This window comes from Caloenas nicobarica, chromosome 11 (genome assembly GCF_036013445.1).
Source record: "Caloenas nicobarica isolate bCalNic1 chromosome 11, bCalNic1.hap1, whole genome shotgun sequence".
Taxonomy (NCBI): Eukaryota; Metazoa; Chordata; class Aves; order Columbiformes; family Columbidae; genus Caloenas; species Caloenas nicobarica.
This window is the reverse complement of record NC_088255.1, coordinates 14,777,970-14,804,554: the sequence shown is the minus strand read 5'-3', so window position 1 is coordinate 14,804,554 and position 26,585 is coordinate 14,777,970. Positions and strand designations below refer to the sequence as shown.

Here is a 26,585-nt window from a genome sequence, read left to right as displayed (position 1 = left end):
TCTGGATGGCAAGCTCATGTCCAGTGTGACATTTCCAGGTATTGTTGTTGTGTCAGTGACTTTAAAATAAAAGTCTCTGGTAAACAGCCGCAGCCACCACAGGATGGATCATTTTGCAGTTCAACATTGGGACACATGAAACTTGTCTCTTGATAGCATGGCAACTCTCTGGTTATTCAGGGGTCACCAGGAAAATCAGAGCCACAGAACATTTCATGAGCCAAGTGAGCCCAATTCTGCTTTAAAGAGAAAGATTTAAAATCATAGAATGTCCTGATTTTGAAGGGATCCACAGGGATCATCCAGTCCAGCTCCTGTTCCTGTATATGACAACTCCACAGTTCACACTTCTTGTTACTCTCATGGTACCTGTAGCAGTTTCCTGCTCCGTAGTTGGACCCAAGACTGGGTGAAGCTTCATGTGTTGTTACACTTCTGGTATAATCAGATCGCAAGCCCAACCGCTGAATTTCTTTGTTTTGGCTTTTTTTTTTTCTTCTCAACACCATCTTAGACTAGGATTTTATATTTATTATTCAATTTTTTAAAAAGTGGTAAAGGCACGCAAAAATGCGCGATAGCACATTTAAGAGGATATTCAAATTTCCAGCATTGCCAAGTGGAAGGAGTCATTCCCTACTCCTCCTGAGTGCAGAATGACCCAATAGAAACTGTCATTTTCTAAGAATTTAAATTAAAGTCAATATGATGGCAAGACAAATTCTACTATTAGCTGAAGGACCAAAACCTCAGGGATTTTTGCTCAGCTGGGCTAGATTCGGGATCCTGTCCTATGTTCCTGTAATTCTACTCTGGAGTCCTCTACTCTGAAGGTACCCAGCAACACTGAACAGTCCAACTGCAACTCTCCTTACCACTCTTAATTAAAAAATACAGGTTCACTGATGTTGAATACTGGGATAAACACAACAGCTGCTCAAGACAACCAAGCCAAGCGTAGCGGAGTTTGATGCTGAGGACACAGGCACCCGAAGTGACTGCAAAGCATAACAGTTTGGCAGAACATGAACCGTGGAGGGAAGACAAGTGTTAGCTGACAAGAGCTGGGGGGGCAACTTACAGGACACGTAGGTTTTTAAGTCCCTTGAAGGCACCTTCTGCAATATGATTGATGGAATTGTGGTTCAGTCGTAGTACGTGCAGTCCCCCAAGGTCTGCCAAGCTTCCCTCATCCAGCCTGGTTAGATTGTTGTAAGAGAGTATTCTGAGGGAAAAAAACAAGACAAACAGCCCTTGTCAATCCAACCAGTATTTTCCAAAGCACTGCCTGCCTCCCACAACCACCTTACGAGAGACAATGTGTACTGGGTGGATCCATAACAGCTTGATGATGAAATAAGACTGCAGTCTGCAAATATTCCCACAGGATATCCATGGGGCAGCCTGGATGACAATAAGGGAGCAGGAGGCATTTGGTACCTGGCTATAGGGAAGTTGTCTGTACTGGCAGCAGAGAGAGGCTCCTCCAGAAGTGAATGAGAGCAATAACCCAACACGCACACTCTGAGTTATGGCGGGGAGACGCTGCTCCTTCTCCATGGCCTGGGAGCATCGCCCCTTCTCAGTCCCCAGATGTACAGGTAACACTCAGACATCAGCCCTGGTTGTGTTCAGTCCTCAATCCCATTTGCACTTCCCCTGTGGCTTCCAGAAAAAAGCAGTCCCCTCCTCCCCCCCGCCCCGCGAGGTGGAGAGTGACGTCAAACAGATGGATTTTGAAGTTCATACATGCTCTTGGCAGGGTCTAGACTTCTGCATTCAGGAGGTGTCTTATCGTTCTGCACTTGTGCACAGCAAGCCCCAGGCACCTGGGTGTGGGTGTCTCCACCGCCTGCTCCACCCTAGTCGAGAGCCAAACGCGTTTCACCACAAGGCAATTGAATGCTTCCTTTCATGCACGGGAAGGAGGTGTCTGTTGTAAACCAGCCGCCTTCCCTCCTGCTCCCCTTTGTCAAGGAGTGTTCAGTCTGCTTGAAATCTCCACTTACAAGTGACTAATATCAGAGAGGGTTTTTTTCTTAGCTTTTCATCTATCTCTTCTCCTTGCCTGTATTCTCTTTGGGTTTTGAGATTTTTTTTTAAGTGCTACTCCTGTCACAGTTTGGAAGACAGTAGGAAAAAACCTGTTGTTCTCTCCCAGCCAGGGTGCACATGAGGCTCCTGTGATTTGACACCAAGGGCAGGGCATGGGAAGCTACAAGCCACTGCAGATGCCTCACAAAATACACAACCACTTTCTACCGAAGTGGTAAAGCCACAGCGCTGCTGATGTTGGAGGCCGGTTTGGCTCGCCAAATGAGGGACCTTGTGGGGTGGCAGCAGGCAGAGTCACTGCTCGGTGATCTTCAGCCTGAAGCATCCACCCACAGCTCCCTGCTGCGAGTATATTCCTCCTGATCTCTGGATGTCACTGCACCTGGGTAAGCCCTGCAGGGCTGCTGGCAGGTGAGCGTGACCAGCAACAGCCACAGCTTCAAGTCGCCTGCACACCGAAGAGGTATAAAAAGTGGCATTCATCTACATGCCACTACTCATATTTTCTCAAGCTTCTGTCTCCACAAAGGGCAGCTGCATAGGATTTATGAAAATACCTTAGTGACTTGGGAGCACAAGTCACTTTAAAAGATGTGAGAGTTCGGGCTGCTAAATTTTTTAAAAAGTGGAGTTACGCAGATTTGAACAAGCACCAAAATCCTTCATCGTACAGACAACAAGAAAAAAATTAATCTCGCTGAGTTCCAAACCTCCAAATTCCTCTTCTAGTGCTGCGTCTTCGAAGAGTCTGCTTATAAATGTGTCTAGGGCTTGCATGAAAGTCACTGCAAAGCCAAAACCTAAGTCAAACCAGACACATACTCCGAAGTACTGAGAGTGTCATTTAGTTGGCAAACAAACTGTCTATCTTTTAGCTGTGTGAGTGGGCAGAGGGCAAGCTTTGGAAAAAATTCAGCACAGATTAATGAGATTGAAGAATGTATGGGACTACATACTTTCATTCCTAAAGAAGTTGTAGTGTTAGTTATGAAGAACTGGCATCCAGTCAAAATTATGTCCTCACCTGCGATTAAAGAATTTGGCTTCAAAAAAAAAAAAAAAAAAAAAAAGGTGTTCAAAAGTAATCCTAAACCTGGCTGAGAAAAAAAAAAAGTTCCTTTTGATTCTGCAAAGAAGAGTTTCTGCCATAACTGGTGAAGGCATGTTCCCTTCCGTTTGTCCTGATGTCACCTCAAGATGGACGGACAGCAGGAGTCTTTAGAGGGCTCTCTCATCGGCTGCAAGCAGATGGAAGGTTTCAGGAGCTAATGCACCTGGCAGGTGTCCTTCAACACGTAAGGGCTCTGATTCCTGCTATGGGACAGGACAATCTGCAAAACAACATGTTCCCCCCTCGGCAGTTTGGATTATCTGGGTTGAGAGAAGTCAGAAAGCCTCTGCTGCTTCCTCTTCCTGTACCTTCTCATTGCTCTGCCAGTGAGAAATCACTGGAACGAACAAGTGGAAATGTTTTTCTACACAAGTTTTTTGGCCTGGTGAAGAAGTGGGAGAGCAGCACATAGAGCAGCATGCCAAAAGTGATACACAAAGGGTTTAACCAGAAACCTGTTGTGCAGCTGTGGCTCCTGCTGCCAGCCAGTTCTGGACCAGGTACATCTAACATATTTCATTCCCACTGACCAAAATATAGGTAAAAACTGAAAAGAAAGACCCAGCAGCCAAGTCAGTGTTTACCTCTGATGAAACCCTATGGTCCCACTGTGGATTTTTCCATGATGTTGATGCCCTAGCACCTGGCTGGTGAATACAATCAGCCCTTTCTCATGCCCATAACAAGGCGAGAGCTCTCCATTGCCTTGTTAGCTTTTGCATCAGCCTAAAGCCTTGGGGTCATGTTTTCTCCCCAAAACAGAAGAAGGGACCACTCATTCTTCAGATGACCAACTCCTTCCTTAGCACAGATACGCAGCGGTCTGGCCACCTCTCTTTCTTAGGTCAAGGACTTTGAAACTCATTCCCTGTACAAACAGAGACAGTGTTTTCTGCTAACTGAAACCCAGCAGATTTAGCAATAGGGGAGGTGAACAAGGATCTTTTAATATGGAATGAGACATACACATTCAAACAAGTGCACAGAGGCAGTCTAGATGTATCTAGTGCTTCCTTTCCTCACCCTGCAATTTCAGAGCAGACCTCTCCTATAAGTACTTTTTGGCTGCGGGAGTTTCAGTTAGGAGTATCTGATGGCTCCCTGCAGCAGCCTTACCCTAAAGGCAACACCTGCAAGAGCTTGTAAAATTTTGCAGAGATGTGTGCTAACACCCACATAATCACCTTTTGAATCTCAGCTAATGTCGTCTCTGGCCTCACACTCCAGCACAATCCTGTTTGTCAGGCCGAGCATGCCCCAGTGGCTCCTACCACCTCACACCACCAGGCGTTTTCCAAATCTATTCCATTCTGCAACAGGGCAAGTGAGTCCTGCACTGGGTTTCTGCAGTTACCACAGAGGATGGCCTCTAAGCCAGGACAGCTCACTGTCAGCACTACCTGTTGGGAAGAGATGCCAAATCCATACCTGACAAATAACAGGACTCAGCATGCAACTTCCCATCTAAACCTGGAGGGTTTGCAAAGACAGTGTCAAGTAGAAAAGACAAGCATGGTTTTCCCTGAAAGAGTTCTGACATTAGTGCTGCAAGATGCAGACAGGGCTTACCCATCCCATCTCAACCCAGGCTGAAATAAAGCGTCAACATAGGCACCAGATACTGGGTCCCAGAGAGCAGAAAGCTCCCAGATCTGTGCTACAAACACAGTGCAGTGATCCGAGTTTGGCTATTCCAGGGGTCCAACTGTGAGTGCCTTAGGATGGCAGACTCCCCTTTTTTGATGTTTCAGATTTAAGAAGACCACGGGTGGAGCATGGTGCTGATTCTGATCAGCTGCACTGAAGATCTGTCCATCGACACTGCATTAATCTAGTAAAATATCACTTGAAGATCTGCACATGAAAAAACCGTAGCTGTCTACAGCCCTGTGCCAAGCAAAGGAGCCCTTTAGGCATGGGCAGTTTCACAGCAATTTGAAAAATTAGGTAATTAATCAATCATATGTATTTAGCCAAATAAAAACATAAAGTATCTCCTTCTGCCCACCCACCGCCCCCGCAATCATCCACATCTGGATGTATAATTTAAGTTCAACAGAAGATTAACAGTTGGTCACTGGGTTAACGTGTTAATTCTACAGCTTCTAAACTTAAAGGAATGACATGTGTCATGTCCACCTCCCTCTGAATCGACACCCTAAAAGTCTAGGGGCTCACAGCTAGGCAGGCAGACACCAACCTTTCATCTGAGTTCAGAGCGAGGCCTCTGAAAGCAGGATGCTGCTTTACCATACTGCTTTTTGGTGGATAGACAAATCCCTAACAATGTTTAACAAGAGATTTCGGAGCACCAAGCAAAATGACTTAACAGTTCCACTAACCACATGTGTCAAGTTCTCCAAAGACAAAAGTGGATCTTTCTACAGTCTCACCGAGGGGATGACAGCTACTTCTGTAAATACTGCGAGCATCCATGTGTGTCTCTTCAAAAAGGCATTAAGCAGTGCCACAGACCCAAAAGACACCCTTGTGTGGCTGTCCTCAGCAGCAAGGCTTGCTTTCATTTATCAAAGAGACTGTATTCACAGCTGGAAATCTCAGGAGAGCAAAGTCCATGTATTTACTTTTCAACAACTGAGCCCTACAGGAAGGGTAAAGCATAAACAGGAGAAACAAGGAGAGCTGCCTTTAAAGGGCCAAACCTCTGCTGCTTAAAAACATGATTGTTCTTTGTAAATACGGAGGATAAAGCAAAGCTTCCTTCAGGCTGTACAGTCATTATATGGCAAGCCGTGCACGTTTTGTAACCATTTAGCTAAAAAGCATTGGCAAGCCGCAGATCACAAACTCTCCAGGTCTTCTGGCACTGCATACTTTTAGTGGGTTCTAGTCTTTGTTTCTGGTGCAAACGTATTTTAATCAGGTGCTCTGAAGGTCATAACATTATGAATAATAAGGGCAACACTTCAGACGCTGCAGTTCCTGGGTTTCTACAGGTTGATATGGCAGGAGCTGTAGGCCATGTGATTGGGAAAAATTCTTACTTCCCTTTGCTGCCAACATTACTTCAGCATCAAACCCTGCCCAACCAACCAGAACAGAAACCAACTTACAGCTCATGCAGCTTCTGACAGAAGCTCCAGCCGTCAGGGTTGATCCGGGATATGGAGTTGTTACTGAGGTGAAGCTGGTGCAGAGATGAAAGGCCATAGAGAGAGCCACTGTTTACTTCTCTCAGGCTGTTATACTCCAGGTGTCTGCGGAGAAAAATCGGAAAGAATTGACAGATAAGCAGCACTGGTCAAATACTGAAGAATTTCCAACATGGATTGGGATTTTAGCCATTCCTACAGACCTTTCTACATACCCATGAAGATATGTGGGGATGTATGGGCATCTCCTGTGCCTGCAAATAAACTGGACTTAAAGCATCCCGTTCATGTGTGTATTTGTAGAGTCTCAGTCGTGTGACAGCAGTGTCCAGAAACATGCTGCCTTGATCACTTGTGACCTTGCAAACGCACTTGAAAACCAATCACGTTGGAAGTTTCAAGCATTTCTCTGCAATGACTATTCAATTTGTTCTCTCGCATGGAAAGAACACACCACTGAGACAGGCCAGCTTGGTTTCTAGGTATTCCAAGAGGCAGAACAATCAGGTCTGCAACACATAGTTTCCACGTACCAATCAAAACAAATTTGCAGAAGCCAGATGAGCTTTTGTTTAAAGACAAATTGAGATCTTACTGAATGTTGAAATCATCAAACCTTCAAAGGAATACTGCCACAGCTTGAAAAACAGGACTTTTTCTATTGAACACCGGGTAAAGCAATGAGCTTTAGTCAACTGTGGGTCATCTAAAAAGAAGAGCGTGGCAAGAGCTCTGTGCATGCAGGACACTGAAAGAAGCATGAGGACTGGCACAGATGCCAACAGATCTCTGATGGGAGTCCTTGCTAAAATGCAGAGAGGGACACGATAGCAGGTGAAGTCTAGGTTGTTTGAGGGAAAAGAGCCCATCGCTCCAACTTACAGAACTTGCATCTTGGCCAGACCCCAGAAAGCCCCATCAGTCAATTTGCTTATGTTGTTGCGTTGGAGTTTCAGGATTTCCAAGCTGTCCAGTCCCTGGAACGTCAGGCCTTCAATCAGGCGGATGCGATTCCGGTTCAGCTCCCTAAAATCACCAAGGCCATACAAGTTTATTAAATCCCAGTCCTTTCTCACGAAATCATCTGTGCAGCACACAATGGGGCCAGCAATGCCAACAGCTCCTCTGTCAACGGTTCCCAGGAGAGAGCAGAAGCTCGCCGGAAACTTTGAACCCCAGACTTAGCCAGGGAAGTCAGCTGGGTGTGATCGCTTAAATAAACTCACCCTGGGACAGACTCTCACTATAGAGAAATAAGAGAGACAGTCCGGCAGTTCCTCTTTATCCCTCCTCTCTCTGCATTTCTTTTAAGCCATTTATCCTTTTCATCAATTTTCACACTTCATCTTCTCTCAAGCAGAGACAGCATTTGAACCAATACAGTTAAAACATTGGCATTATTTCCCTTACAACCCATTGGTTTTACAGGACTTGTAATCACCCAGCAAAAATGTGCTCTCAAGCGGGTGCTGTAACTGTAAGCCCAGAAGAAAATGTTATGGCTAAGTTTGAAAGGAAAGCTTTCAGTTCCCCTAGCAAATGTCACATTTTTTCCTATTATAAGAAACTAATAAAGAGTGAAACAAGTTGTTTCCAATAACAAGGCAGTCTTAGTATTTTGTGTATACAAAGATCTCCAACTTGGTTCATTAAATTTCTTTTTTTTCCCCCCCCTGCCCCGGGTGGGGAAGTACTTCTAAATTTTGATAATACCTTTTTTTCTTAATAGCAACACGAACATCATCATAGCATGCTTTACCAACCCATATCAGTCTTATGGATTGCTAGACCTTGACGTACCAGGTGAAAACCCAGTTCCACGAAGTCAGTGGAAAATTTCATCAACACAATGCACTAAAGCCAAAAATAGAGCTTTTAAAATGGATACCTTTCTGCACACACAAGACTAACCTAAGGGTAGTTCCCTGTTCGGCACTTGTGTTTAAGAAAATGGTGGAGGTTACAACACCAGAAGTTGTTTTGGAAAAGATGAAAAGTCATAGAAACTTTAAGCTTACTTTTTCGCTGCCTAAAAAAATAATGTTGGACTTGCACTCCAGTGTAATTAAAGTCAAGTAATGAATTTAAAAAAGTTTGCAGGCCTAAAGACTCCTGCCTTGCTGCATGTCCTAGGCTATTACTGAGCTACACTTTGCCAGAAAAAAAACTGTACACAAATTCTACAACGTATCAAGTCTGTATAACTTGCAATTCATTCATGTTTATCCATAGGGCTAAACAACCAGCTGTGAGACTGTCTTTCAGAGTACCAATTACTCCAACTTTCAGTGAAAACTGTGTTCCTAAACAGATTGAGTTGACCCTCATTTTTATTACAGTTTTGCACATGATGCAGATGAACACAGTGGATCACAAGCTCTCAGTCAATGAGCAGTAACTTCCAACTGAGAGGCAACAGATTTTTGAGACACATGTGCTATTGTGTCACAGTGTTCAATTCCAAATTGGCTATAAATACTACATGTGTGCAACCACAAATGCATACCCACTTCTTAGACACATCTTGGCTAATTTGTCTTTTAATCTAGAGGTTGCCATTTAGAAGTTGAAGTTCCAAGAGCTTTTGTGGACTTTATGGTAACAGACAGAGGTTGACCTTTTGCCTATCAAATTTGATGGAAAGACTGCAACAGGCCTCAGGCTGGGCCCTTTCTCCAACTGCAGCAGAAGGGAAAAGCTAAACCATCAGTACTACTATTTTACACATAAAGCATATTTATAGCTGCAGATGTCTGCATGTCCCCATGCAGCTCCTGCCATGTGGACCACAGGCAGGACAACAACGATGTGTGTGTTAACTCACCTAGAGTGCTAATTTCTCTGTGCAAATATCGCCGCGCAGTTTAACAGCTTTCCATCATTGCTTTTTTATTGCCACATAAAGATACCTGTGTGGTCCTGAAAAACTAACATGGTAGCTGAGCTCTGTCAATTGAAATAAAAACATCTTCCAAATCTCTCTTGTGCCACAGACACCAGCAGCTTTCAAGGGAGTGGATTTGTCTTATGCTGTCAAGTGCACAAGATGCTGACGACCGCTGCAGCATCTCTCCCTTCACATCTGATCAGAAGACTGGCCTGAAAAGCCAATAGTCACAAAACAAAAAGGACTCTCTCCCAATGTGTTTTACTAGGTGCTGGCAGAGGACTACCACATAGCATATTCTAAGTTTTATAGATAGCAGGTGTGGAAGGGTGACACTTGGTGTGCATATCCTCAGGGATATTTTGTCTCCATAAAGTATGGCTGAGCTTAATTAAAGTGCACATTTCTACTCACAGTTGTATTAGCCTGGGTAGCCTGAACGCCTTGACAGGAAGCTGAGCGATCCTGTTTTTACTCAGACGAAGCGTTAGCAGGGACCGTGACAGACTATCAAAAGCACCAGGCTCCAGGGTGCTGATTCTGTTGCTCCCCAGGTAGCTGCAATAAATCACAGCAGAAAAGTGAACACTCCTGTCAGAAATCTCCTTTTATCAGCATTTAGTTGGTCTCCAGACAGGCTGGTGAAATTACAGAGGTGACTTCAAATCAGTTGGATTTCTGGCTGCACAAAGAGCACGGTGCCTTTCCCAGAGCCGTGTGATGAATGTGAGGAAGTTCTGTGCAGTTCTCAAGAGCTCCTGGATACCCTCCTACTTCAGCAAGGCAATTGGGAGTGGAAGCCAAAAACTGGAGAATATTCCAGTGCAAGATGATGTTCCCCATTTTTCCCTCAGCATCTGTCCCCAGGGCTCTTTCTTACTTGGACCGTAGTTTCAGCCACAGAGGCTGTTCATACAGGACAACAGCAAACATCAGCCATAACACAACCTTCTTATATCCACTTATAACCAGGGGCAGAAACTTAGGCACAAACTTTAATGCAAGCAGATTATCTATCTGCACCTTTTCAAAGGTACCTAAAACACAGAATATTTTTTGTTTCCCTGAATAGGCAAACATTTCTGTTGAGAGGGTGTTACTCTGCTTAATCCCCGGTTTTCTTCAAATGACCAATGAGAGATTTCTGTTCTTAACACTCAGTAGACACCTTATCGACGAAATAATCATTCTCCCTCCCCGCTTCCAGGTGCACATGGGCTGATCTGGGAAGCAGCACATACACTTCCCACCGAGGAAGAGACACAGGTCTGCTGCAGACAGTTCTTCTGGCTTCTAGGTTTCCAGCTCTAAAGACGCCCACACCTGAAGGATGCAGGATACCTTTTCTCTGTTGCAACATTCCCATACCACACAATTAATAATCTGCTATCTTTACAGATACATCAGAAACCAAAAAGAGAGCGCTCAAAAAATAACCTGACAGTAGGGACAACGTGCTGCCTTCTGATTCTCTTTTGCACTTAAAATCCTGATGAATAACCCCATACTTTGTATGATTATTCTCTCTTGGTTTTTTTTAAAGAAGGTTTGAGGCCCTTTTTTCTGCTGTGGTAACTCAACAAAAGCTGTTCCCAACAAGAAAAACTCACAGCTCCTTTATGTGAAGTCCCTGTGGAAAGCAGCCGTTTCGGATTTCCGTGATGTCATTGAAACTCAGGTCCAACGTTTCCAGGGTAACGTAGGGCTTCAGTTGACTTGATTCAATGCTGCGGATCCTGTTGTGATGCCTGAAACAGTCAGGAGGAGAAACAGAGACAATTTAGTTCTCTTAAAAATACAGAATGAATACTTGAGGCTGCAGCAGGCCCACAGGCTGGCCCCTGAGTTCATACACCAGGACTTACGGTGCTTCTTCAACAACTGTCTGTGGAGAAACCCACATCAGAGAGATCCTCCCTAATCCCCACGCTGTTCCTATGGTTAGACAGACTAGCTTACAGATATTTGTGAGCTTCCAGACACTTTTTTCTGGTATGGTACAAGATTCTTCCCTTCTACAGAACTACTGACTCATTCATCAGTTTTCCTCCCTGTATTTTGGGGTCGGTCTCCTACAATCCTGCACTTTCAGAATGGATTTATTACATGCAATGCCTGCGCGGTTGGATTTTAGTCCTGCAAGCAAGGAGTGCTGATCGATGGTTTAAGCAATCTGCAAATGTTTTACACATAGGATGGGATTTTCAGAGCTGTCTGCAGGTAACAGATAAGTAAATATGAGCTCAGCAAATGTTATAAAACATTGTTTCCTTAATTCCTAAAAATCCTCCTGAAAAATCCCAGCTTTGGGCCATGTTACAATGATTTGTAATGCACAGAAATACTGTAAGAGGGTTTGTTTTTGCAAATGTTTCTTCGCCTTTTGCCACCTTTGTCCCACTGTGCAATTAGGACAATTCTGCAGTGGCGGTGCTCTGCCCAAGCATCAGTTGCAGGATCAGACCCTAAAACAATCACCTGCCTTTGCTGCCTCACCAGTACCAGCCCGAAGCATTCAATCTGATATTTTTCTTTAGAGAAGGTGCTACAAGATGTTCTCGTGGTTTCCACAGCCGTCAAACAGTTAAATACCTCTAGACTTCATCGGTACGCAACGTGCTCTAACTAAAAATCACCCCAGTCCTTTCCTCTGACTCCTCTCTGGCCTGAATCAGTAGAGGGAACAGTAACCAATTAAAAAAATACATTGCACATTAGTCACCAGAAGCAGAGCACATGCCTGATGTGAATTTAGAGCAGTCACTGATATTACTGGCAGGGCTGTGAGTGAGGCACTCCAAACAGAGACGCTCCACAGACACTTGAGAACTTGCTGAATAATAAGAGATGATAGAGAGGGCTCAGACAAGTACTGTGCCTTAATCCGGCCGGCTACCCACTGAGTAACCAGCAGAGGAGACAGCAGCCAGTGAAAGCACTCTTGAATGCAAACCAGGACATCCCAGCTCTCCCAAAGAAGCATCAGCTCTTTGAAACAAAAAAAAATGAGATGAGCTGACCGCAGCCGTCCAAGCACTGAGCTGAGGGGTGTCTAGGAGCCCGTTTTCTCCAGCCTCACCCCCTTTCCAGGCTCTCCCAGCAGTTCAGGCAAGACACTTGCAAAGAAAACCTCGCCCTCCCAAAAGAAAATACCAATAGCACGTGGCAAGGGACCTTCTCCCTGCACTGCGATCTGCTCCTTTACCCTCCCCATTATTAAAACCAGATTTGTTTCACCACCACGTTCACTGGTACCTGTAACAGGAAAAGGGTAAAAACTGCATTCCCAGAACCATTTGCTTTCTAGAGAGTCACCTTTAAAACAGCCAGCACATGAACCTTTCTAACATCAGGGAAACATTTGCAAAACTCCTGCTTTGACTAAAGAATTTAAATGCTACTTAATTAATTCAGAGCAGGCTCGCAAATCATTGAGGATAAATTTTATACCACTATAGCGATGTGCTGCTAATGTGCTGCAAAAAGGCATCAGGAAAATCAAAGGAAAGGTAATTTTTCAAAACCACCAAACTGGTTATTCCATGGGTCACATGTACACAGGTCTCTGCAACCACAAACTGTATAAAAGGCAAATGATATGGCTACTATTCAAATAACCAATATTCATTTACAGCTAGGAATAAAGACTGAATTTTCACATTTATAGCACATAGCAGAACAGAGCTTCAGTAATTTTATACTATAGTGAGACTAAAATGCAGGAAAATTCACTATACTCAGATTTTTCTGGCCTCCATAAATTGAATACGTGGATGAGGGGGGTGTTTCTTTCCCAAAGACTAGTTTCTTTTGCAAGGAACTCAATTTAGTAGAACCTGCAAGTTCAAAAATTTCAGTCTTTTTTCCTCCTCAAAAGAAAAGAGTCCATTAAATGTGTGTGCAACCCTGATTCAGGAAAGTACCTCAACACAGACGTAAGTGAAAGCAAACCCCAAGCATGTTTTCTGGAGCTCTGCTGAAGCAGGGGCTGCGAGTTCAACTCTGATCTCATGCAGGCTGTGATGGCCGAGATGAATCTGGCTGTAAATTAACAGGAAATGAAGGCTTGTACAAACGAACGTGAAGAATCTATAAATTACCTGACAATCCCTGTGCAGGGCAGCTGAGTCTGCAGTGTAGCGAGAGCGCAGAGTGAGTTTGGACATGAAGTGCTCTTCAGAAGCCAATGTTATTTTTCTGGAGTATTAATATTTCTAGGCTTTAGTTGCTCAACGTACATACAATCTGCCCGCCTGCCAGGTCTCCCAGCCTGTCCCAGAAGACAGACTTTAAGAAGGCAAGAAAAGGACAGGAAAGAACTATTTTGTTTGAGCCACGTTCGCAGTTTCCAGGTGACTTCTTTCCATTTGCCTCTTGCTTTTCACGTGCTACAGCTGGCAGATCGGATAAATGAATTATTTCACACAGCAAAAAAACAGGCTCCTTTCTCTCCCTCTCTCTGTCTCCTTCAAACACAGACTGATTCCAAATGTAACTCTCGGCTCCAAACACCATTCCCGGCCAGTCCCAGCTGGGGAATGTCAGACAGTTCGCTGCAAAGCACTGCAGCCTCTCAAAGCACTGCACTTCAAACAAAACCAGCCAGAACAACTTTTCCTATACACACCATGTGACATGAATGCAACGTCGTCCAAACCTTTTACTAGCTTGATTACATTTTATTTTTCATTCTTTCAGTAAGAGCTGAAACGTGATTTAACCCTTCCTGTTATTACTTGGATCCTTCCTGCTCGTCTGTCTTCATTCCCCATCTCATCACCAGGGTGTTTTACAAAAAAAAGCCCAGTGACGTTATGACTTTGCCTCTCCTCTTTAGCAGTGGCTGGAAAAGGGCTGGATTTTTCCCAATTAGCTCCTTAGTTTACACTTTATTGGCTTCAAAGGTGACAGATCGGACTTTTGTACCAATTGCCAAAACCAGGCTTTAAAGCACAAATTATTGGTGCTTCCATAACCAATTTGCCTCCAAGTGTCTTTTCCTCTCCCCACTCCTTAGGTATCACAGCCTGGAAACAGCTTTCCCTGTTGCACTTCAGCCAGCGTTACCTCAAGAGTATATGATGACAGAGCTTCAATGTGAGATTGAGCAATTAGAGCCCGGAGCAGGAGCCAAGTCTCTTAGTTTCTATTCCCAGCTCTGGCACTGACTCATCTGCCTTGGGCAAGTTTCTTAACCCCTCTCTACCTGTGGTGTACCAGTGTGCATGGAAATGTGCTACCGGACCAGGACGATGCAGGACTGCCTTCACCGAGAACTAAGAATTCGGAGTCAAAGAGGCTCAGGTGAAAAAGAAATCATAGAAAACGACGACTCCATCCAAGTCCACTTGGGTTTGCTCACAAATAGGGCAGAATCTGGCTAAAACAGTTGAACTTCTCTGCTCACACCCAGCCTCATTCCCAGAGACACCCCATTTGCAGCAAACAGAGTTCTTGAACTGTAACATCTCAGCACCAAACGAAGGGTAACTTAAAGTCAGCAATGGATTACATTTATGCTGTGAGCTGTATACACATGGCACTTGTTCAGCAATTGCTTTGCCCTCACACCAGCATCAGCTGCAAACAGAGAGAGCTGAGGCAATGTACCCTCCAGCCAGCCACTGCTCCTGAACCCGCCTGCAGCCCTGGTCAACACCCCGAGGTACCGCAGCCCCTGAGCCCTTGCGCTTTGCACCGCTCTTGAATAGACCCCTCAGGATTACAGGAGATTTGGATTAACCTCCAGCCATGTCTTTGCTAAACCCAGCCCTTGAGGACCACGTCAGGAAGCGAACATGAGCTCTGTCCTCCTCGGGGCTGCTGCGAGACAGAAAAACAAGCAAAATGTTCCAGCGAAGCCAAAGCGTGTTTGGGTTTGCTCTAAGCCAGGAGGGAGATGAAGCGGGTGGCAGGAAAACAACAGGTGGCCCACAGTCAAAAGCTTGCAGCATTTCCAGGAATCTCAGCTTGTATTTTAGAGGTAAAGTTACACTTTAATCCCGGTGGGTTTCCTCGTTCGAAGCGTCTTTGTGAATATTTATTTGATAAACAGGTTGTGAAACATTTTCCACTAGACCTAATAGGAGAAAAATTCACCTTCCCCTTTACAGCAAGCCTGTGCTTTTGAGAACACTAATCAGTTTAATTTAGACCGTGGCTTCAAACTACTTGTGTGAAATCGATGCAGAGAGCAATACAAACACACTCCTTTGTTGTCCGAGCCACATTCACTTCCCCTCAGCAGCTGCCCATTAGAACGCTGACAGCGGAAAATCAAAGCAAGCAGACCCTCAGATGGGAATGTACGAGGGGCTTCGGTTGGACTGATTTAAATACAATCAGCAGAAAACCTCCTGGTTTAGACCAAGCTTGAATTAAGATGCCTTGGCCGCTGGGAGTCTGCAGCGCAAATGTTTGGTGCGAAGCGAGGCTAAAGGCAGGGAGAAGTCACATGCTTGGCCTTCATGTCGTGTCGGCTTACAGAGCTGGCTGGGCTCACGAAAAGAAAAAAAGAAAGCCGTAATACAGCAAACCTATTAAACCAACACCTGTTATAGGCATCAAAAATAAAATCGAGCTTCAAAAGAGAGGCTCTGCACCTCGGGTAGGGTTCTATTAATATGCGAGCACATTTTCAAAAGTAGTATATGAGGGAGATCACAAGACTAGAAATGGAGAGATTAAAAAGTTCAGGGTTTGGTTAGTATTTCCATACTGGGAAAGTATTGGAGAAACCAAATACCAGAGCCAGAAAGAGTTATGGGGTTTGCTACTGAAGGACAGGCAATATTTGGTGTCAGAGACAGGCCATGCAAAGAGAGCAAGATCAAAGAACTGTAACAGGAGATGGATCACATATACACTGTGACTAACCCATGCCTGGAATTACCTGCCTCCCTCCTCCTCCTCACTTCAGAGAAGATGGAGATCTAATATTGATCCTTCCGGAAACACTAGAGAAGATTCAAGACATGGGTTTCCATAACTCCCACCTTAGATGATCTGCCATCTGATTTTAGCCCGTTACTTGCCACACACACAAAAAATTTTAAAAAAAAAACAAACAAACAAACAAACAAAAAACAAACAAATAAACAACCCCAAAACATAGTTTCAGAGTGAAATGCAATGCCTGAGCAATTTTCCTGATAAGGATGAAGGGGAACGGATAATGTGGAAGATGTTTGTGTTTACAACAGCAGCAACATAAATGTTTCTGTTTGTTCTGGTCAGGGCATTAAAATCAACAACTGAAGATGTGTCCCAAGTGCTTCTTATTAATGTATGGAGAGAAGAAAATAGGAGAATTTAATTGGGAGATGGACATCAGCTTTGACTCAAAATTCACACAGTTTATCAATGCACAACTTCTTGCGTGATTTTAATGTTTAACTAATAAAAACTTTTTTTGTTTCCAAAAAACTTTAATTCCAGAAAGATGCTTCTGCTGTACTGGAGTAGTGAAGCATCTCTGCAGCCAAAGATGAAGTGAACACACAGGTGACACACTGGAAATCCACGGGACATCATCCCTATGCACAAGACCTTCCCGGAAAGACTGAACTGCCCAAAGTGGTTTCATGCTTCTCAAGTGCTCTGAGCAAGCTCCGGTAGCTGTCTGACACTCTGCACTATGATGTGAGCCTGGCCAGGATAATCCAAGAGGCTCAAGATTTTGTACCATTATAAGAATGTATATTTTTATCCAACGCAACATGTGCTGTATTTGCTTACGGGAGCAGCCGCGCTGTCCTTTGAGAGCAAGGCTGCATGGGTTACTGTCCGGGCAGGAAACAAGGATGCAGGGAAGCTGCCCCCACTTTTCTCAGATGCTCTGAATCACTCCTTCCCTGAGGAATCTTGGCGGGTTCCCAGGCTGCCGCAGATACAGCTCTGTTTGTTCAGGTGCTGGCTGCATACACCAGAGCAGAGCAGTGGCAGGCCAAGCAGCCACTGCATTTTAGGGTCAGCCACAAAAAAAAAAAAAAAAAAAAAAAAAAAGAAAAAAAGAAAAAAGAAAACCAAACAGCAACAACAAAAAAATCCCACACAAACTCTTCCCCCCTCCCCCCAACTAAAAACTCCACAAAACAAAAGAAACACCAAAGAAAAACCACCCCCCACCCCCCCCAAAAAAACCCCCACCTCTTTGTGTAATTTTTCCAGGTATTCTACTTTTTCCTTAAAGGTTTACATGCTCTGCCTGAGTCTGTATGTGAGCATCTTCCCTCTCCCTAGTATTGCTTCAGAAGAAAGCCTTTCTAAGATACAGCAAACATCATCTGTGATCATTTTACACTGTTTTCATTTAAAACCGTCATATGTAAGTGTAAAGTAAGAAGAGGCTGGCAGAGCTAGTTTAACTTTATCAAACTATGGCAGAAAGTCCAAAGACATCTCCCTATCTGCTGTACACAAGCTTCGAAACTGATGTATTTCAGAGGGCTTTCATTTATGAGGTTACGTTCTCACCTTGTGTTGGTGGGTTAGGATTGACAGCACAAAGCAAACCACCCATAGCTATACACAGGCTGGGACAGACAGGGGGTTCAAGAAAAAGTGTCTTTTTTGTTGTTGTTGTGTTAAGGGGGGGGGGCGGAAAAAAAAACCAACACACAACAAAAAAACAACAAACACCCACCCAACAAAACACACAAACACAACCTTTCTTGGTGACTTGACTGCATTTCTGTTCCAGGCCATGGACATGCAGAGATGAGGAGATGGGATTTGTTCATTCACACCTTTAGACCTGAGAGCAGCAGCCTCTTGCGAGTCAAGCCAGTGGTACTGCAAGGGCTGGGTTATGAACTCCTTATTGCCACTAGCTATTACTCATGCAAACAGTTCCACTGTAGTCAACAGGACTATTCATGTGAGACCAGAGTGACACAAGGGCAATGTGTTCGCTATCTGTTATGGCCTACTTTGTGGTCACCCACAGGACCAAGCTCCTCTGCCTCTCACATTGCTGGACTGCAACCATCAACCCCGGTGCAGTTCCAGCATGGCCTCAGAGCATCCTCAGGCCCTGGTACCTGAACACAGGCAGATGTTATCCTCCTGTCAGGAATGCTCTCGTAGCTCTTTCATGAGACAGCCCCATGGGTAAGAGTTAGGCAGAGACCAAGTACACTGTTTAGGAGCTGGCTTTCAGAGCAGCTGGACATAACCAAGGGCCTGGATTTGATGAACATTCATGAAAGGCTTTTGTTGGGTTCAGTATGAACGGCACGAAGGAAAGCTTTTTTCTAATGTAACCAAAAATGCTACATCCAGAAAGACACATTCTCTCAGGATATTTCTGCACTAGAAATCTTTTTGTAAACTTTGACTCATTAGAGGACCTTATGCTGTGTGTTAGATGCAAATGATGTAAGTTTTAAAAGCCTTCTCCCTCACATTGATCTGTATTTACTCTCACTAGGCTTTTTTGACTTGCCACCATTTGATTTCAAGTCCTTTTGGCAATACACAACTTCCTAAGCCTTTGCCATTGAGTCTCGCTAGTAGAGTAAAATGTGTGGGACAGGCAGCATTAGAAGTTAGTCATCTTTAAAAGAGAGGCTGTCTTATCTCCTCAGCAAATTACACAACCTGTTATGACATCAAAGCAAATTAAGATTCCTGAAAACAAGCCAGTCTCTCTACGGGCACAGTCCCCCCATCAGCAACAGGGTGGTTCCAAAAGGACCAGAGTTTCTGCTCTCTTCTGGTTACACTGGATGTTTCATGAGGACTGTACTCCCCAGAGGCTTTTTAAATGACGTATTCACAAAGGGCACAGATCCATTAAACAGGCTGTGCAAAGCATCTTTTAGTGTGTGTCACAGCCTCTCTGTAAGTAGCTTTCCTGAACTTTTATTAACTCGATACCAGAGCACATCTTTGCCTCCCTGAGTGCAGCTCTACCACAAAACATCTCAGCAATCACCTTCAGAGTCACAGTGTGCATCCCTCAGTGGGTGATGCACCTGCAAGGGTCAGGGCCAGGGATCTTCAGCAGGGGCTGCTCAACTTGTAATGCAGTTTGGCCAGTTCTCTGGCACAAGGGAAGGAAAGCACCTCTAAGTCACTGAGCGTAATCAATGCTGATTTTGAAACAGCCCATTTGTGAACACTCATAGCCATTCTAGTCTTTCACCCATGTCTCCTCCAGCTCTCAATCCAAACCACTGCTTGTCACCCTCCATCTTCTCACGTTCCCTGACCACAGCCTGGAGAAAGCACTGAGAAAGGCTGCAAAGGCGAGAAGAGGCCTTGCTGAGTGCTGAACTCTAAGGAAGAGAATTGTCCTATGGGAACAGAAGGAAGAAAGTCATATAAGTTAAATAGCAGTTTTCATACAAGAACACAGGAAACAACGTGGCTCTTCATCAGGGGTCATGGGGCTCAGCAGAGCCTCTTCAAAGGAAGGGCTGCTGCATCAGTATTTGAAAAGAGTCATTCAGTTGCTGGCAGATGACAGTGTTTTTATGTTCTACATCTTGTATCTTTGGTCTGCTACTCTTGCTGCACCATTGGTTTTTCCTCATGTTTTCACCTTGAGGGCTTTCTTCTGCTGCTGATACATGCCAGCCAAACTCAATTTTCTAACACAAATTAAATGCACAAGACAGTCCTCAAAGCTGAGAAAGAGTCCAGCTTCACCCCCGCTGGTTTGCTGCTCTGACAGTTCCTGCTCTCCACAGCCCCACACTTGCACAGCACTCAGCGCAAGGAGCCGCTCCATGCCACACACCCTTATCACTGCCCTCAGAGATAGGTCAGGTTTGTGATGAGGAGGAACAGACACTAGGCATCAGATCCAGCCCAGATGTCCGTTTAAATAGCCCAGAGCAGAGGCTGGAACAACTACCCTGTCCCACTCCTGAGCAGGGACAGCAGCTTCTTTTCATTTTCATCACTGGCAAGTTGTGTGCTTCTAATCAACATGAGCAGCATTTTCATTTGAAAGCCAATAGGGTCCAGGATCACCAGGCATGTAGGCACTTTTATCCTTAAATCCTGATGCTGATTTTAGTTTCTCTTTGTGCAATAAATGATCAAAGTATAGAAGATCCACCACAGCCTAGTGAGTGCATGTGTTTTGTGGGTGGCTTTGTTTTGCTTTTGTCTCTCTGCAGGAGTGAGAAGGGGAAAATACACAAGTAGAGAAGCAATTTTAAGTGCAAACCAAATGTGATGACTCTGCCCATGATGCTGGGACATTAATCCAAACTGTAATTACAAGCAGACTTCTTGATAGCACACACTGTTTGTGCCTGAAAACCATGATGTGACACAGGGGCTTTCCCACCTTTGACAGGAACACAATGAAAGCAGGTAGATTGAACCACACAAGAGCTCTGTGACCCTGATTCTAATGTAAATAAAGGACAACACGCTTGAATATGTCTAGTCTCCAGACTAAATTCTCTACATCTCATGGAACTTGCAGCAGAAGTTGCTAAAAACTTGCCCCTTGAAGAAGGCAGCAGTTGGAGAAACATTTTTGACTGGTCAAACTCCTGTTAACACTTCAGAGCTCTAGATAGGCTGGCTGGTTAGACTGTTCCAACACGACACACACTTGTGCTCTGTTGAAAGGGCTTATCTGTCCTGTCAGCAAGGTGGCCAGAACAGGGACAGCCTCTGGGCAGGCTTGGTGAGCCCTGCTCAGCTGAGACTGTTCAGCCTGCAAGAAGGAATAACTCCGGTGTGGAAAAGCAATGGTCAAGTTAGCAAAGAAAATAGCTCTTCTTAACAAGTCAAGGCAGCCTATTAATAAAGCACATGAATTATGAAGGATGGCTTCAGGAAACTGCAGAACAAGGTGTCAAAAGATCCAGGGAATGGAAAATTTGAGCTGTGAAGTAGAACTGCTATTGTGTTAAGCCAGGCTGGTATAAAACACTATCTGTTGAAGCTTCCCTAGGGCAAATCTTGTAAAATCAGTGGTGTTTACCACCACTTAGCCAATAAGTTCTTCAGGCTTCTTTAATAAGACCATTTACTTCTTCAGTTCCTCTTATTTTGAAAAAAAAAAAAAAAAAGAACAGCTGTCTCAAGAATATAATCTGAAAAAAAAAAACACCACACCAAACACCAAAACAAAAACAACCCTACAAACAAAAACCACACACACACAAAAAAAAGCCCCCACAACCCCAAAAAACCCACCAAACACATTTTCAATAAGACCACCAAAATGTATTCCTTTTCCAGTGAAGAATTACAGAAAATCCAATCGCTTTCCCTGGTTGTTTGTGTTAATTACCCCTCCATTTGGCAACTGTTTCCATGCAGCATGTGATCTGCAGTATATAGATTGGACAGGAAAAGATATTTCAAGCGTTTTTGGTTTTTTGGTTTTTTCCTTTTTAAAAAAAGCCATTTATAGATTCTTTCTTTTGCAATCAATTCTAATTCTTCCCCTCTCCCCAGCTTTTCTCTGCTCAGATCTGACCACTAAAACAGTTGCCTCTTCACTCATATGCCCCTGAGTTCTTGTTTCATTTTCCAGCTGCCTTTTGCTTTTTTCCCTGATGTGCAATTGAACATTAAATGGTTTGACAGGCAAAACATGTACTCACCCAACCACTTACTCCCAATCAATATTCACGCAGAATTCCTGTTAACAAGCAAGAGTTATGTGCACACTTGGAAGGGAGCGCGGCCTCTTAAGTGATCACTTCATCTAAAGGTTTGACTGATTACTTTCTCATCTACCTCAACCAGTGATCACATTTTCCACCCCACACACCCCCAGCAGGGCTGATTTTGCAAGAATAAGATCATAACTTTTGACATTATCTCGAGTGTTCATCTCTGCAATTAACTGGGGAATTTAACATGGGTTAAAAATAACAAAATCCAGGAGATAGCCAGCTTTTGTTCAGTTAAATGAGCTTTCTAGAGATTTATTTTGCTAATCTTTTCCAAACTAGACATAGCAGGATCATATTTTAGTGAACACTGTTTAAACTAGTGTTTCTTTACTCTGAATTACACACTATTTCTAATTATGCTAGTGGAAGCAATGATGGAAGTGCTAAGCATTATATGCAGCAGAAGGTAAATGGTAAAACTGATGCTTTACTCACTGGGCTTTGAACCACACGGACAGGATTCTTTTTTAACACCTCTGCTGAAACAGTTTTAGCCTTGTTGCATGCAGAGGAACTAAAAGACACTGCCTGTTCTCAAGCCTTCCAGTATGCTTGAAGGTAAACAAAATGGAGAGATTTTTTTTAAAGTGCTTTACGGCACCATACTTCAAAAAAATAAAAATCACAGTTCTACCCCCACCTCTGTTCTTACTCCTTGCCAGGCATCTATTTGATGCTCTGAGCAAGCACCTCTGGTCTAAGAACCGGGATAAACTGACAACTGATAATGAGGACTGACTGGGCAACCTCAATAGGAACAAAGCACAGAAACACTAACACATACTGATAGTTTCCTGATTTTGTGCAATTTTGTTACAAAACTGAATCACCCAAGCTTTCAGAGAGAAAAATGGATAGAGAATTCTACCCAAAAATAATTTAACTTGCTTTTACTGCTGTTGCAACTCTGCTTTTACTCATCCCTGAGCAAACTAAATTGCCATTACTAGCAATTTTTAGGCAGGAAGCTCCAATATGCTAAAAAACTTTCAACTCAGCAAGTTATTTATGTTTGAAATCTGCTCAGCCTGTGAAGACTAACAAAGGAATTGCTTTTGTAGAGATGTGCTTTATTTGCCATATGCCATTAAATGAGACAGTCAATCTACCATAGATATTAATAGTAGTAAGTTTGGGCTATTCTAAGGCTCGAATATGAGGCTATTTTTCATACTGACCTTAACAAAAGATCATGGTCGCAAATGACCCTAACAACTAATCTTAGGTTTGATCTGCAGAGGGACAACTTGGAAACCATCTTGTGCATTATACATGACAAGCACCTGCCCCTGGACAATGCACCAGCAAATGCTTTACATTCATGAGTTACATCTGCCCTGGGGTAACACCTGCTCTGCAGCTCCGAGGGAGCAAGACTATCCAAACACAAAGGTACTTGGTCCTGGGGTGTAATGAATATGTGGAACACACACAAGATACCGGTCCAGTATTCCAACTCCTAATCTCATGCTCCACCCCAAAAAAACCCTTGTGTCCTCTCCTTCCTTCAGAACTAACGCTAAACTGGCACGGCCTGCTAAGCAGCACACAGATGTCAAAGCAGACCTGGCTCAGCTCAAAGCAATTCTGTACTTCCAGAAGAAGCTGCCACAGCTGCACAAAATGGTTATCCTCACCAGTAAAGACATTAAAAAGTAGCCTCAAGGAGTAACTGGTATTCCATGACCTACCATCAACATGCACCATCTTTTTCCTCTAGCCAGTTTTACACTGCTCTATATGTGCCCAGATTGCTTTTTGATGTTATTGGGTCTGAGGACTATGTGCTTCACTGCTGCTGCTTTTCTAGAATAAACGATTACTCAGCTCCCCTGGAATAGCCTCAGATCCTTTGCCATTTCCATGCACTCACATTATATCTGAAAGCTCGTAGAGGACATGCAAGTGATTAGAACAGTTCCAACAGCCCGAACAAGAAGTCAAAACAACGTCCCTTCTGGTGCTTGGGAGCACATGATTAACGAGAATTTCCTCCACTGGGAAAGGTTCTTGCAGTCTTTGGCCTCAAAAACTAGCAGACTTTACACACCAGAGCTTTACTATGAACTCTGAACAAAACAAACAGGAGAGTTGGCTTTAAGAATATCTTATGCCTGTAGATTGCTTGCATACTGAACCACCCAACTGCCAGCAATCTTTTTATTCACTTTTCCACATCAATATGTTCACATTAAAAAAATAGAAGCTGACTAGTGTAGCCTGTAGCATGGACCAAATCCTCAGAAAGCAACTCCCCAGCCTCTGAGGGGAATTGCCTGAGTAAACACTAGAGGATTGGTTCCTGTAGACATTACACCACATAAGAACTGATGCAAGCGGGGGCTGAGTCTGCTCCCACTGGTGCATCTACACCTGCATTTTACCACTTTGCCTTACTTACCAGAGAAAGTTTTCTTTGTGCAAGCGGTTATGCAGCATGGCAGGCAGTGTGGTTTTCTGAGCTGCCAAAGACACGTCCTGCACACAAGCAGAGCCTGACTTCACCCAAACCCCGCACACGGCTGCAACTGAGTCATCTGGATTTTGTGCTTATGAGTGCAAAAGCGCTTGCTGTGACCCAGATGGAATTAACAGAGTATTCTCCTTATTTCTAATTGTTAGATCATCCTTTTTTTAACTCCAGCAAAGATGACTTGCAGACTAAGTCTCTTGGGGGTCGAGGCAGTTGTTTTGTTTGTACAGCAATTAGCACAGCTGGATCCCAGGCCACAAATGGCCTCCAAGGCCACATCTATACCATCGTGTTAGTTCAGACCTCAATTCTTCATTTAAGCCCAAACTTCCCAACTATCAACACCGCCTACGCAGAGGTTTATACTCTGGCCTAGTCAGGAACATGAAGTGAGCTCACACCTCGTGTAGAGACCAGCTCAGGCTTTGAGCTCTTTCTTCTACAAGGGAGACTGCCATGGGCAGGAACTGATGCTGCAGTTTTCTGGATACTCAGCTGGGTCCTCACCATCTGAACTTGAAAAGGAAGACAAACTGGAGGCACACATTTCAACATCACCATTCCGGCTCCTGGGAAAAGCTGGCTGAAAGTTTTAGCTAACAGCAAGAAACGTTTGTCTTGGGTGAAAGCAAATAACCTAATGGTCCACATGGGTCTTCAGAAAGAGGTTCTGACACCATCAGTGAAGCGGTGCAAACAGCACTGAAGTAATAGTTGCTAACAGTTGCTTTCCCAAGCGTTGCCTAAGAAAGCATGAGGCAACAGCTCTAGGAAGAGATCAACAGTATGATCCCAATTTTGCCACATTAGGGATCTCCAAGACCAATCAACTCTAATCCAGCACAGAGGTCTAATGATATACAACGAAAATTAAAGCCAAAGTCAGACAAACAACAAAGGTCACATTATTAACAACGTAACTAATTTAACCAGAATTATACTGAAATCCCCGACACTTCAGAGAAAAAGTTCTCCAAGAAACCATGCAACTTGAATGGAAATATTACTCCCGATATAGAAATTACTGGCTGCAGTTTTTGACCTGTCTTGCCCAAGACAGCTGGATGAAATACCAGAGAGTACCCTCAGAGACTTCATAAGGGCCATGCTGCCCCAATCGGCATCTCAGCTCACCAGCCCTTTCCACCGGACTTAACAAGTTTCCTGCTGCTCCTCGTTTCCAATTCCCTGTGTATTCAGTTTTCAAATTTTACATGATATATTTTGCCTGTGGCACAGTAGATCACTTACCCTCCTCCTACTAGCCCTCTCTGTTTAATTACAGTTTAATGTGAATTGATCTTTACATTAATGAGCCCGTAAAGAAGATTGATTTTCTTCAAGAGACTTTTATGCTCAGTTTGGCAGCAGAGTAGTCCTATTGATTTCGCTTTCCTCAGTAAATACACTGCAGAATGTCACTGCATCCTCTGTGAATCAGCTAATCCTATTTCACACTCTTTTGCTCCAAAAACCCCTATTCTGATTTCCTTGTTATCTGTGTTTATTAAGAGCAAGAACATGGGGCCAAAGCATCTCAGACAGCTTTGACTGTTGCTAACATACAGCTGACTGCCACAGGTCACTATCCCCTTTATTCCTAAATGGTTGGGGGCTTAAAAGTAGTGAAAGACAGACTTAGTGAAAGAAATGAAAGTGATTTTTAAGTGTTTGATCTGTTAACTTCCTTAATTCCCATCCAGCTAAGAATACAACACAGCGTGCTCTGTTTACCACACTTGCTGCAGAGGTCTGGTCAGCAAGCTGAGCCTTACAGCTGTGTAACAGCCTGTGTTCGTGTCCCTGCATCAGTGGTGCTGACTGAATCAGCCTGGCCACCCTGGAGCCTCTCCACACAAGTCAGTGAGGAAGCTGGACATAAACAGACTCAGTTCTGCTGCAAGTAAATGGTTTCTTCCACTCTCCACTTCTCCACCAGCCCAGGTAACAGAGTTTGAGAACCTACAGAGTTAACACGCTTGAGTTGCAGCAGAACATTGGGAAGGGAAATCCTCAGCCAACAGCATGTCAGTGAAAACATCCTGCCATCAACTCCCAAATGTCCACATCTAGGAACTGTAGCTAAATTACAAATGCTGTGAGAATTTCAGGCAAGATTCTCCTCTCAGTTCCTCCAATGTAATTTCGGAATGAGTCCAGATTCAGACTCTCCCCCTCCCAGCTGAATTTCCTGGCTTTTGTTTGCATTAACATATGTTTGCATTTAATGTCTGTCTTTATTTGGTAACCGGTACATAGATTATTTTTCCCTTCTGTTCTATTAAAAGCCTTA

General features: G+C 44.0%; 1 protein-coding gene across 1 annotated transcript in view; it reads right to left on the bottom strand.

Moving 5' to 3' along the window:
• Positions 1–26,585, bottom strand: part of LRIG1 (leucine rich repeats and immunoglobulin like domains 1) — a 97,528-nt gene that overhangs the window by 22,672 nt on the left and 48,271 nt on the right. Inside the window, exons 4-8 of the mRNA XM_065642303.1 lie at positions 10,777–10,914; positions 9,581–9,724; positions 7,162–7,305; positions 6,241–6,384; positions 1,082–1,225 (exon numbers count right to left, since the gene is read on the bottom strand). Coding sequence (XP_065498375.1) covers positions 1,082–1,225; positions 6,241–6,384; positions 7,162–7,305; positions 9,581–9,724; positions 10,777–10,914 — 714 coding nt within the window. The remainder of the gene's footprint in view (positions 1–1,081; positions 1,226–6,240; positions 6,385–7,161; positions 7,306–9,580; positions 9,725–10,776; positions 10,915–26,585) is intronic.